Consider the following 13,945-nt stretch of genomic DNA (forward strand, 5'->3'; position numbering starts at 1 on the left):
TTGTATAAGTAAATACCTCTTCGACGCCATCTTAGACATAGAAATTAAAGTTTTGCAATTTTTACATTATATACATGTAACATTATTTTTCAAAATGAAACGTCCTTTTACATGTACCCTTATTGTTCATGTCATTGTACATTAGACAGGTTGCATAACACTTCATGACAATTTCTTTCATAAAGATTTTTAGATCAACATTGTTTTTCTGATAATAACAAGGTGATTTCTAAAGAAGGTCAAATATATATAAATATCTTTATAATATTTTAGGTAAAAAATTGAACGTTGATCATTTAAGTTTTGTACATTTAAGCGCATAGAAAAGTTAACGTATAAAATAAATGGTGGTATCACATATTTTCCTTAAAAACCTTGAAAGAAACTTACTTACCATCAATTATTATCTTTTTGAGGACAGAATTTTCTTCCATATCTGATTCATCTTTTCCGGTGAAGTATTTACTAATGAGGAATTCTAAGTATTTTTCAACATGTAAAGACGATAAAACTATGCAGGTTTCACTATCTGAACATTTGTGTCCATCAAGTCGAAGAAATCTAATAATAAGGTTGGCAAGTTTGTTATCAAAAACATAATCTATCAAGCGTTTCGGAACGTGACACCTTTGCAACAGTGTCCAAAACGTCTGAATTTTTGCCTCCTCAGAAGCGAATGTAATGCTTCCTTCCGATGAAATAAGAGTTTCTTGCTTCACTGCTGATTCTCGATAATCGTTGATATTTAAGCGAAGGGTAGATTGTAACAATTGGTTAATTCTATCTAAATGATTTTCATTAATTTCTCCCCATTTTAAGGTAAAATTTTTACTTAATAAAACACAACAATGAAAAAGGAATTTCAATTCTGCCTGTTTGTTAGACTCCGGGAACAATCCTGTAATGTATCAAAATATAGAAATAAAAATTCAATCATATGATATTGCAACATCAATTAAGTAGTGAAATTTTGCATTTTTAGCATTCAAATGTAAGCAACTATTGAGTAAAAGTTATGAACATATTAATCAGAATTTAATTTAGTTAACATTCATTATAGAAGTCTGTAGGTAGGTCTGTTGAATAAAAATAATGTATTGTGTATATACAATTGGGATATTTCATAGGAAATACAATTAGTTTTACTGACTATTTATTTGTTGAATGAAAATAAGAGATAGTCTTCTCACGAATAAAAGGGTTATTAAACGTGAGAGACAAAATGGGGCATTTGTATTTCAAAAAACTCGCTTCATTGATTATAAAGAGAACTTGAACAGAAATCACTTTACCTTGAAGTCCAGAAGCGTCCCCAGGATACATAGATGGCCGTGATATTTCAGTAATTTCAACAATACTATTTACATCTCTATCTTTATCGCCATTCCAAATGATGCACACATATTTCTCTGCATTCCGAGACAAATCTTCATCTTGCAAAATATCCATTGGGCCATTTAGTTTCAGCGTTTGGATTTCTGCAGTATTATTTTTCTTGTACCATATTGCAGTAAAATCATAAACATATCAAACAATTCATAATTATTATACCTCTGTTTATTTTTTCTATCTAAAAATAAGTCGAATAATCAAGCTATTTTTTTTTCTAAACAGTCTCTGTCGTGAAATAGTTTTTGTGCTATTTGCCCATGGTGAATAGCCCTCAAACTTTTCAACGGCAGCATTCGATTTCCCTCGCTTTTCATTTCGGAAGACTTCTGATTTTATATGGATTGTGACGTATATATTTTGACGTAACAAAAGTAAAGTCAGCATCGGTATAATAAAACACCTATTTACTGACTATTCGGACAATAGCAACTTTATCGTCCTCCTCGACAGCAAACTATTTCCCGAGGCGCAGCCGAGGGAAATAGTTTGCTGTCTTGAGGACGATAAACTTGCTATTGTCCTCATAGCCAGTAAATAGGTGTATAATGTAAACTTTACAAAATGTCAAAAAGAATAAATTATTATCTAAAATATGAAATATTTTTATGAGAAATATTTTAGCTATAGAATTCTCTTCTAATTTAAGTTTTATTAAAATTTTATTGGTTAGTGGAATTTTATGAAGAACATGCTTTACGTATGAACAATTTTTAAAACGAAGTAGATTATTGACAAACAAGTTGATGAAACAAGAATTCCAGCAGTTTCATTTCAAGTCATCATTTTGCAGTTCTATGTTAGAAATGAGATATTCCCTGTTTGACGTAAAATTTAATGTAGAAAAATGATGAATCTCATTGTAGGACATATTTGTAGTTTAACAGAGTGCTAAACAGTGCATCAAGTAGGTGTTATTCTCACACTCATCATATACAGAGTTGTAAATGCAAAACTAAGAGACGTGGATACTGGAAAAGGAAATTTAGCGAAAAAGCAGTAAGCCTTAGAAAAGTGTATGTCTTAAAGGGAAGGTATATGGTCAGAAACAATTGGTGAATTTTCTCTAAGATGTGTATTGATTTACAGAATACTAGGTGTTTTATCCTACTCTATAGCATGTATAGGGCCTAGGGGGTAGCATTATGGTTGCGACTGAGACTTTAACCTTCGCTTGGGGTGAAAAGCCACAGATATTCACGTCCAACAGTAGGATTTGTACTCGTGGTGTAACAAACAACTATTTACATCGCGACATTTTAGTAGACGCTCTTGTCACTGACGGTTTTTTTCCCTGAAATTCTTCAACAGCCAGAATAAATAACAAATAATATCTAATGCCAAGAGCGTTAAGATCATTAAATAAAAAAAAGTTCCAGTTATTTTGTCTTCATACAAAAGTAAAACACTAGCATAGAACGCATACCTATATTGACAGCATATGTATCTGCATGACCTTCAGGTGCGAAGCATTGGTACCTTCCTTTGTCTTCCATTTTAACATCAAAAATGAATAAATTTCCATGTTTATCTGTTTTGTATTTGTTAACATGACCCTCTACATTGATCTCTTCGTCGTTCTTCTTCCAGATAACTTTCTCACTTTCATTACCACATTTGAGCCTTAAGTTATTTCTAAACTGGTAGACCTCTGGAAAAAAGAAACTTGTTTCGAAAACTCTCAGTTTTCAAAAAGATGAAAGATACCTTTGCTTTAGAATTATAGTAACATGGAGAATATTATCAAATTAATAAATACGTCAGTAATATATCATCTCATCAGAATCGAGAATTGAAAATATAAATACTAATTGAATGTTAATCTTTAAAGTATAAAATGCTGTACTTTGTATTTAATTTAAAGCTAATTTAAAAAGATCTAACTAAACCTACTTGTAAAATACTCGATTTTCGGATCCAATCCAATCTCAATGTTTTTATTTGGAATTGGCTTGTATCTTTTGCATCGTTCAAAGATTTTTCTCTTTTTGATACAAAAAACAAACACAATTAAAATGTTCATCAACATCATAGTAGATAGCATGGCTGATAATATAATTATTATTTTCATCTGCGAAGGATTGTCTGTATGGAAATAATTTCTGCATGTGCAGTTCTTCTTTTCAAAGGTAGTGGTTGTGTTTCCTTTATAAACACCAGGATAAGTCCAAAGAGTAGTTGATGAGTCTGTTAATACCGTGCTGTAATATGCAAATTAAATTCATTATTAGCACTCATTGTAATAAATTATATATTTGATGTAAATTTACTTTCTTTAACGTTTTTTTCAAGGTGATTATGTAAGCTTAATGATTGTAGTATAATTACGAAACACGAAGATAAGAAACAGTAATCAATTTTAGAAGTTTATCTTAAATAATATAAATATGGAAACGTAAACTTGTTTTTTTATTAAGGATAAAAAAGACAACCAAACTTTTTTTTATAAATCAGCAATATTTCCGATAGATTTATAAATACACTAAAATTGGTCACCTGAAATATGTTTGCTAAGTAAAGTTGTATCAGATTTTGCTATTAGGTTAGAAAATTGTGCAATATTTCTTATGGAGTTACATAGAAAGCAAAACAAAGTCCCATACCTATGCACAAAGGTAAACCTCCGGTTTCTTTATTTTTCAGGGATTTATTATTTATGTCATTTCATTTCAAAATCAGTCAAAAAATATACCGATCAAAGCATCCATTTTTTGTTTGTGTTAAGTACCCTCAATTTAGGAAATGCATTTATGAGACTTGCCTGTTATATTGCTTAAGGCCCTTTCACAATTGGCGCACGAGCACTTTACAACACTTTGCGATGGGAAAATTTTAGCTTCGCACGAGCTATCGCATACGTTGCACGATGTCTCGCATTCATTGCATGTGTTTTAGTGGTCGCATCAGGTCTCCTCAAAAAAGTCAACATGCACACTATTCAGACGCGACCAAATGCGATCCAAAATATCGCAATTCAACGCACGAATAATAGTACGATCGTTTTACAACGTTTTATGTACTCATAAGACTGATGCACGATTTTTAAAGATCGTAAGATTAATCGCAGCTGTCTTTGCGTGTGTTTTGCGACCATGAGACTGTTGCTCAACATGTCTCATGTAATCTTGCAACGTTTTACTACCATTGCTTGATTTATCACCTTCAATTGCCATGCTTTGCAACATGTATATATTATACCGTGTATAACTATAAGCATCTTAGCTATGTCAACTGAAGAGCGTCGGAAACGGGTGGTATATATACCCGGCCCTCAGACTCGCACGAACATTCGTACTATGGAATGCATGAGCGCACGAACAGTCGTATTGTCGCACGTTCAATCGTCCGATTACCTGATCAGTCGTGCAATCCTATCGCATTATCTTACAACACTCGCTTTCATTCTACAACAGTCGCATATAGACGCAAGATATATCGCAAGATTTATTGCACAACAGTCGCTTTAGATCGTGCGAATTTCGTACGAACACTTTTTACATATGCGATTATTTTGGCAACAGTTTACGATCATAAACAAAATATTCGGTCGCACGAATATTTTGTCGCTTCTGCTCGTGCGCCAATTGTGAAAGGGCCTTTAACTGATTTCCTTGACTGGCAATCTATATCAGCTATGTAACATCTATTTTTCTCGTCGATCTCCGAACACTTTGGGTCTTGAATAAATATCAATGAAAATATGATAGATGAGTTACATTTTAATTAACTTCAGATACATGTAAGTGTTATGGGATTATATTTTAAATATTTGATATACACTATACTCTAAAAGCAGGACATTTTGTTGGGGATGACATTTCATTTATTTTGTTGTAAACGATCACTTTTAGAGCTACTTTCTAAACAACAAAATTTAATGTCCACGAAAGTTCAATATGTTTTTCTTACATTGAAACATGTCGCTACTAAAGTACGGCTGCGGAGGACAACCATCTGTGAACGTCTCACAGCTTCTTTGGTGTAAGAATCCAGAACTTGAAAGGTGTAAGCATTTTCCTACGTAGAGAATATATGTATACATGTACACACGCTATGTTAAAAGAATTTGCATAAAGATTTTATTAATGCAATCATTCAAAGACATTTCTTTTTGCTCTTTTCATGTCAAATCTATTGATCACTTAGTACTATTTACATTTTATGAAAAGTTTGTTATTCAAAGAATAATTTTTGCAACACTTCTGTGACATCATTCATGCCGGTATCCTAACTTTAAATGCAAATGAACTACTTCTTTCATAATGTAAAATTCTCCAAAAATAATAAGTTTTATTAAGCACATATTGGGTTGTGAATGACAAGTGTTCAGCGACCAGATAATGTTCATTTTAATGAAAAGGAAGAGTAGTATATTTTTGTCGCATTTCAAATGTAGTGGTTTAGATTTTCATTTTATAGCCTTCGTTTCGTAATTCATAATCTACAAGTAGTACTACAAGTGGTATTTCAGTCTGATAATTCTATTTACCATTTGTTTTCAGTTGTTACTTACATAAACCCCCTTTATTATTTGTCATTTATAAGTTAGGACATGAGTTGACATTCCACATGTTTTACATTTTTATGTTTTACAGGAAGTGTCATCCATGTTGGCAGTCTTTCCGTAGTACTTTTGGTAGCTGTTTTCTGATTGCTTAACTAAGCTTAGAATCTTTGATAGCCACTGGTTTTTATTTTGACCTTGCTAGGGTATTTAAACCCGTGTTCGAGCAGTTTACGTCACTTGGGTTGGGGAACACAACCTCATGGTTAGTTCGTCTTTTCTGTGCTAAAAAAACCTCATGGTTTATGAGCACTATTTGATTAGATACTTAGAGGGCTAAGAAAACCTCATGGTTTAACAGTACTCTAGGTCTTAACTTAGCTTTAGCTTCTTTCTAGCTGAAATTTAAATCAAACAATTCTACCGTCTTTCAGTTCTAAAATGTAGAATTCCTGATAACTAGGGCTTCACCTCGCATACCTGATTATCTCCTAGATCCTTGCCGGACTTTAGGCATGAAGGAACAGAGACAAATAATTTGTTTCACACTTCCAGGTAACGGTTATTTTGTAGATGCATTAAAACAAATATTATTACTATTAAAAAACTAATCATTTCTTTCTATAGAGTCAGGGCTCTAGAGTTATGTGAGCCCTGTAAGTCAAACATAACATCGTGCTGAAGTCATTTCATTGATTTAAATAAATTGCTTAAAATTATCCACATGTTCAAAGAACTCTTAAAAGTATTTTACTATTCTCAAGTTTCTTTTTTTTTTGAAATTCGGTAATTCGATCAAGAAAACTAACAAATAATCACAACAAATTTACAACCATACCATTTGTGTAACGAATAAGGGATTTATTTAAACAAGTATATGCAAGTATTATTTTGTTATCATAACGAATAGTGTCTTAATTGCAAATTTGTTCGCGAAATTTTTGTGCTTCGCGTTTGATCTGCAACACAGTAAAATTTTTAACGATTGAGAATCCTGAGCTATGATTCATTACCTTTTTCATAAAAGCCCATGTCAAGATCATAGCAAAACTCAACGAGGGCTGAAATGTCCTGTGTTGGAATGCACTGGTACTGGAGTCTACTGTGACGGTCTGTGGAACAATTTAACCTTAACCCAGCTTTGTTCCATGATGTCTTCGTTTCAGGGCATGAACTTACTTTATGTACTGGAAACCGATATTGTGCAAAAATCTTCAAAAGAGTATATAATACATGTAATATACATTTTGATATTTTCCATTACGATATCTAAAAAGAAAGCCAAAACGTATAAATGACTAAAGGCAACTAAAAATTTTGTGTTCAAATTGTCCTTGACATGTTTACCTCAGAATCAGACCTCGTTTAAGTCCACATTAAAGGATTAAATGCTCAATGGCCTAGATATACATATATATATGTATATATATATATATATATATATATATATATATATATATATATATATATATATATATGTATATATATATATGAATCACAGAGACTTATTTTGATGCACATATGGAGTCTTTTAGATAAATCTCTTTTGAAATTAATAGGACAGGGGGGGGGGGGTCACCAATACTTTATATCGCGATAACTTAACTTAGCGAAACTCTTTCGCAATGGAGGCAGGAAAGTTCTGTTGGGTGGTGCAAATGTGATACTGAATACAATGCAAGATCGATCATTTAAGAATTTATAAGGGCGGAAAAGTAAAAAATTCTGGTAGAATACCTCGCTAAACAATCACTGAACTACCCTAATCAATTTTTGAGAAAAGGGAATCCTCAAATGTTACATTTTTAACAATATTTTGTCTAAGAGGACTCTGCTCATTAAATTTTCATTGAAAATTGTCACATTTGAAAGCTAATAAGATGTTCTAAATTTTCTTATTTGACAATCTACTATTTGGAGTGGCAATACAGTACAGGCAACGCGGATCCCGTATTAGACCGCGTCCCCTCCGCGGTGTATTAATCCTTTCCGCGTTACACCGTCGCGGGTTTTGATCGCGGTGCTACCTGAGACCGTGTTTACACCGCGGCGGGGCCAGCTACCGTTATTTTTCAGCTAAGATGTTCTTACCTGTAAAGTATTGTCGATTTTTAATCGTGTCGAAATGAGGGGGGGGGGGGGGTACGAGCACATTGATATTATAGATTTATACCATTACATGGATTCTTTAAAAATTCATTTTTTTAGTTTTATCAAATTGTTTAATTAAAAACATCTTTTTTTTGTACCAATAGTCACTCAAAATTAATTCTCAAACGCGTCTGTTAACAGTAATACATGTACAGTAAAGGATGAAATAAAGTCGAATAATTTATCGAATATATTAACTTAAAGTTTATTTTCAAAATCAATAATGCCACCCCAAATGATCTTCAAATTGCTAGAAAGGTATAATTAAAATTTAAAGAATGCCATGATATCTCTTCTCTTTATATGCACTGGTGTAATCCAGTGTTCACAATTAGCTCGTGCAGTAACTGTTGCAGTTACATGTAGAGCTGTGTTTATTTATCTGTGAGATTATATCAGTCATTTGGTTTCATTTAGAAAACTACCGTTACTTCTGTATACATATCTGTTACAAATAATAGCATGAAAAACGATGATACATGTAGATAGTGATACATAATTACAATTAAATTTTAACAAAACACGCGTAATTGTAAGAATACCGTTGTTCCATTATTATGCGCTACACTGTAAGACTATGAACTAAATATCGACGATTTTTATTTTTATTTTTTTTTGTTTTTGTTTTTTTTTTTTTTTTTTTTTTTTTGGGGGGGGGGGGGGGTTATTGCTAATAAAATAATCACAGGTCATTCTATTCAGAATATCACTAATATCAATAGCTAGTATTTTAATGTATTTCTATTTTCTGCTCTTTTCGAAAAATACTAAAATCATGTCAATGAACATAAACAAATTTCAGATTTCTCCGGTCCAAATAAAACACAAACACAAATATGGGCCCTTAAAATATTTTAACACACAACACAGAAATTAACTTATTTTAATCAGCAAGTTGCCAAGCTTCAAGTTTTCACATGTCTGTGTTACCGTTCGGTTTTCCTCAGGTAAGTTTGGTGTGGAGTGGTGCTTCCTTGAAGCGGATGAGAAGCCCCGAGGGAACGACGCTGTCTAGTGTACATACTACCTATATACACAGGATGTTACCTGAGTGTATTACCTGTATGCGTTTTCCTACGACATTGTAAAACGAAGCCGTTTTTTTTCATGAGTAGCTCATGGATTGAAATGCATGAAATAAAGAATTCAATGTTTTTGTTGCAGACAGAATCCTTTTTAAATTTTTTGTTTCAAATAAATATTTTCAATAATTCGACAATTTTAATATACTGTATTTTTCTTAATCAAATTTTATAACAAAAATACTTTTTTTACTACCAAAATCTGTCGTTGTAATCTGGCGACAAAAAGGGAAGTAATTCAAATTACATGTCATGTACATATGCTAAACTAAAGAAGAAAGTGGATCATAAACAAGTCTCTCGATAAATAACAATAAAACTTAGACAAAATCCACAAATGGTCAATAAACTGATGAATCAGCGGTAGTTTTATTCGCTAGACTTAAGAAATTGATATACTGATCAAAAAGGAGGAAAAACGATCATGCACGTGCCTTAATATTGTGATATTTTTCTTCTCTCTCTCTCTCTCTCTCTCTCTCTCTCTCTACTAACAGAGTAGTACAGATATAAACAGACACGAAATAACATAGCAATGGATCATTATTTGATTTAATTAATATCAAATACTTCATTAATTTGTTATAAAAGTTTGTTGTTTTTTTTAACTTTTATTCTTTTTATACACTCCGTTTAAAAAAAAAAGCAACAATAATTTAACACAAAATCCAAGGCTAATATCGCATCTGAAAATGATATCGATGAAATAATAATGAAACAATGAATCAAATGTGTTGTTGAATGGCTAGACAACGATGTGCACATCCAGCGAGCGTTACCCAAGGTATACTCTAAGGCAGGTGTGAAACCCCCAGGGCATGTCGTTTCCTGCTCAGGCACTGCTAATCCCTATACACAGGAAATGATCGCGGCTAATACTTAATACACAAAGAAACAGAATTCGTCAAAGAAAACAAAAATATATGAATTTTTGCATTGAATATTTATTAATATAAACTATAATTTCGTCTGTGAAGTCTATCATTACACCTGCACATCCTATCTTATCTTTTAAAAAGGAAAATCGAGAAATATTAAAATTAAAAAGAAAGACGTTTTAAAAAGTAATACATGTTAATATGAAGGTGAAAAACGATATTTTTTCTTGATCTCTTATATAAAGTTCACGTGCTCAAAGTTAACTATCGCCATCGAATGCTTTTCGGTCATTTGACAATTTGAGAAAAATGCCTGCATATTTATATAAATGAGGGAAATAAATTAAAGAAAAGTTTTCTTAATTTGGGAACAGAACATAAACGATGAGAAATAAAGAAGAAAAGAATTTTTTTCTTGATATCTTGGATAAAGAAAATTTAAGTTCACGTGCCCACTACATGTAACTGCAAATGCTCGTTATCGGATGTTTTCCGGTAATTTGACACTTTAAGAAAAAGCCTGTACATTTTATATATAATAAATCGAAATTAATTAATAAACAAATTAATAAATAATATGAAGCTGTACATTTTTTAAAAGATGTACATCTTTTTTTCAAATGAATGCTGAAAATCGTTTATCGAAACAGTCTGAGTTCAACATTTATTACAGATTGCATATAATATGAAGATTTTAAAAAAAAATTAAAATTTCTAGTATTTAATTTTGTTTCTTGATAGATTCTTAATAACACAAAATAATTAACCATTGTAAAGACGTAACAATTTAAAAATAAAATTTTCTATTCAATTTCAAATATTGATATGTAATTTTAGAAACAAAAATAAACTTATTTTTTCTTAGTTTAAATTCTACTCATAGCAAAATTAATTAATAAACACACCGTTTTTTGTTGTTTTTTGTTTGTTTGTTTTTTTTTTTTTTTTTTTTTGTTACAGGAAAATTGGCAAATTACAATTCGGGGAGATAACTCCCGTTTGTTTACGATACTAATTGTCAATAATTGATCGATGATTTAACCGCGGCGGGGACAGGTAAGTGATGAATTTCCCGCGGAGGGAACGCGGTTTACCTGTCTTCCTGGCCAAATACCGCGTTGTGATTATACCGCGGCGGGGACGCGGGAAATACGGGATCCGCGTTGCCTGTACTGTACATTAAACTTTCGGCATGAAATTGTTCGAATCATTCGATTGTCACTACGAGGAACTACCGGTCACGGTAGCCTAGTGGTAGAGCGTTCGCTTCGTGATCGGGAGGCCCGGGTTCGATCCTCGTTCGCGGCGCCGCGTCATACCTAAGACGTAAACAAAGGTAGTGACTGTTCCTTCGCCAAGCGCTCGGCACTAGAAGTGAAAGTCATGGGTATTTTGGATATGACCTTAAAAACTTAGGTCCCGTGTCACGGTAGGCGCTGGCACGATAAAGAATCCTCACTGCTCAATGACCCTGAGTGCCGAGTATAGGTCTAAATTTGAAGCCTTTCACCGCCATACGGTGGCGTCTCCATATGAGTGAAAAATTCTCAAGAGGGATGTTAAACAACATACAAACAATCTAAGGAAGGAACTTGTTACAAGAATGCATATGTAATATATGAATGCGCTAGTACCAAACAACAAAGTTAGAACCAAGATTTAACTTTTATTAAACTCTACCTTGAAGTGTGACTTTTTTTTAAAAATAGAACATTAACATTGACCACATTATTAGTTAGTGCTGGGGTTTTCAAATTCTAAATACCTATTCGTTACAAAAAGATCCTTCCTTTGACGTGGTACTATTATTTTTATCATTTGACCTTGGAGAATGACAAAATTTTGGGATAAAAAAAAGTTTAACCTTGGCCCGAACTTAATTATGGGTAACCAAAGAAGAAGACACATCTGGACTAAACGGAATTTTTAAGAGTATGAATATTGTGTCCTAAAACAATATAACCACATAATAATTCAGTTTCTGCCCCAATGAGAAATCTGTTAAATTTTACACCGTCGGATAATTCCAGATTCTTTACCGCAATCAAAATCTTTGTTTAACAGTTCTACTTATCGATACTTGCATTGTTCGACGATTAAACGGGTATTCCTTGATAACACCAACAAAAACACAGGTTTTATACCCAATTCTGATACAGTATTGGATATCGCGTGTGGGTTAACAACCTGCAGCTGGTATTCAAGATTTTTATCGCTTGTGTTTAAATTCTAAGAAATCTGACTTATTTTTGAGAGAAAAAAATTGCAAGGGGAATATTTTGTCCTTAAATGAATTAGTTTTTTTATTTTAGTTGGTTATCTTTCAGATGAGTAATATAATAATGTGTTTCCAATTTTGATTCACAAATTGAATTTGGTTTTTAAATATCATATTTAAAATTAATTTCTTGGTATGACCCCGTTCCTAAATGTCATGAATGGAATTTCCTTATTAGTTGATTAGAAGTTAAAAAATATTAAATCGGTTGAATATAGTATACTGTAACATAAATAATATATAATTACATGTATGTAATGTGTTTCCATTTAAATACTTAAAGTGTTGTGGTTTATTGAATAAAAAAAATAGAGTTGCCAAGAGTTTATTTGCAATGTCGTAGAATGACTCGGAAGTGAATGGGTGTAGATACGCAGTAATATGTGCTGTGATGTCAGGCATATCAGCCAGGCAAATATCGTTTTTTTAATTGCTTAGGATGTAGTAACCGTATATGGGTTCCCATGGCAATTTACAATATGTATAAACAATTTATTTCAAAAGAAAATGCTAAAAGGACATGCAGACGAAATGCAGAAGAAAACTTCACTGCAACCCTTAAAAAGAAAGAAACAAAACGGAAGGGAGATACATGTACTGCACTCTAGCAACGAAATGAAAGTTGTTCCTATGATATCCAATATTCTCTATATATAAGGAAGCGGTCTATGATTATTGTAAATAAGAATTTAAAATCTTGATAATTACTTGTTTACAATTTATTTTAATTGTATAAGTGTAGCATGCATTCAATAGGTACGTAATTAGGGTAACAAATTGATATACATCTCTCAAATTACAGTGCAAAAGGTTATTTTCCAAGTCTTAAAATACTTTTACAGACACTTACCTCATAAAAATGTATTATTACCAACAGTACCAGAAGACAATTCTCATATGTCAGTTGCTTCATTTCTGTCACGGCAAAAAAAATGTTCTAGAACACTTCCACATGTTGAGCAAAAATCTTTTCTCCACAAGTTTATAGACACCAGCTCAGAACTTCGTGCCGGTCAAAAAAAACTTCAATGTCGACAATATCTTTTATTCACAATGCAAAACTGTGTTATAACAATAGATATTCAACTGGCTTTATGAGAACGCAATGCACACATTTTTCCAAGAAAAGGCAGTATCCTATAAAAAGAATTTAAATCATTGTTAGGTTTATTCAGCCGGGTGTCGAATTATCTTCCTTCTTTAAAATGAATAGAATGACTCACTTTAAACTGTATTTGATGTACAGATATTTAAGTACACAGGATGAGCTAAGTTTTGCTTTTACAATTACGCATTCAACATGAAGAACAAAATGTACATTCATTGATTGTGTTCGAGGACCAAGCGTCGACAAAATGTATTTTTACGAGAACACATATTTATTAAATTTACATTAATTACATTTTCTTTATGAAATCTATTATTATTCAAATCTCAAAACGCACATGAAATCTTCTCACCGCGCAGTATAATATACGAGGGTTGTCATGTAAAATCATAGGCAAGTTTTCTAGTTTGAAAAGTAATCATCACTGCATTCTGAAATTTTCACTACTCTTTAGTACATATATTATTAATATTCGAGCAAATTTCAAATAGACAATTGCATAAATGCCAAATTATAACATTATATGTAATGTATTGTATTGCGAGTACTCACAAC

The 13,945-nt window shown here is 32.2% G+C and overlaps 1 protein-coding gene across 1 annotated transcript; it reads right to left on the reverse strand.

The window, feature by feature from the left end:
• Positions 1-24: 24 nt before the first annotated feature.
• On the reverse strand, positions 25-13,411 carry LOC134267908 (uncharacterized). The gene is made up of 7 exons (XM_062750117.1): positions 13,133-13,411; positions 6,907-7,105; positions 5,299-5,406; positions 3,283-3,590; positions 2,816-3,040; positions 1,293-1,478; positions 25-898 (listed from the first exon to the last, which is right to left on the reverse strand). Exons 4-7 carry the CDS (start codon positions 3,458-3,460, stop codon positions 387-389), a joined length of 1,101 nt encoding a protein of 366 aa, XP_062606101.1. The 5' UTR covers positions 3,461-3,590; positions 5,299-5,406; positions 6,907-7,105; positions 13,133-13,411; the 3' UTR covers positions 25-386.
• Positions 13,412-13,945: the final 534 nt, after the last annotated feature.

The sequence above is a fragment of the Saccostrea cucullata genome, unplaced genomic scaffold (genome assembly GCF_032062105.1).
Source record: "Saccostrea cucullata isolate Sc308-1 unplaced genomic scaffold, CSIRO_AGI_Scuc_v1 ctg15298, whole genome shotgun sequence".
In the NCBI taxonomy this organism is placed as follows: domain Eukaryota; kingdom Metazoa; phylum Mollusca; class Bivalvia; order Ostreida; family Ostreidae; genus Saccostrea; species Saccostrea cuccullata.

Coding starts and splice junctions, on each gene's coding strand:
- LOC134267908 (XM_062750117.1), bottom strand. CDS start 3,460: ATGAAAATAATAATTATATTATCAGCCATGCTATCTACTATGATGTTG. Junction 3,041..3,282: donor GAAAATCGAGTATTTTACAA/GTAGGTTTAGTT, acceptor TCTTTTTTCCAG/AGGTCTACCAGTTTAGAAAT. Junction 1,479..2,815: donor TACATATGCTGTCAATATAG/GTATGCGTTCTA, acceptor ATAATACTGCAG/AAATCCAAACGCTGAAACTA.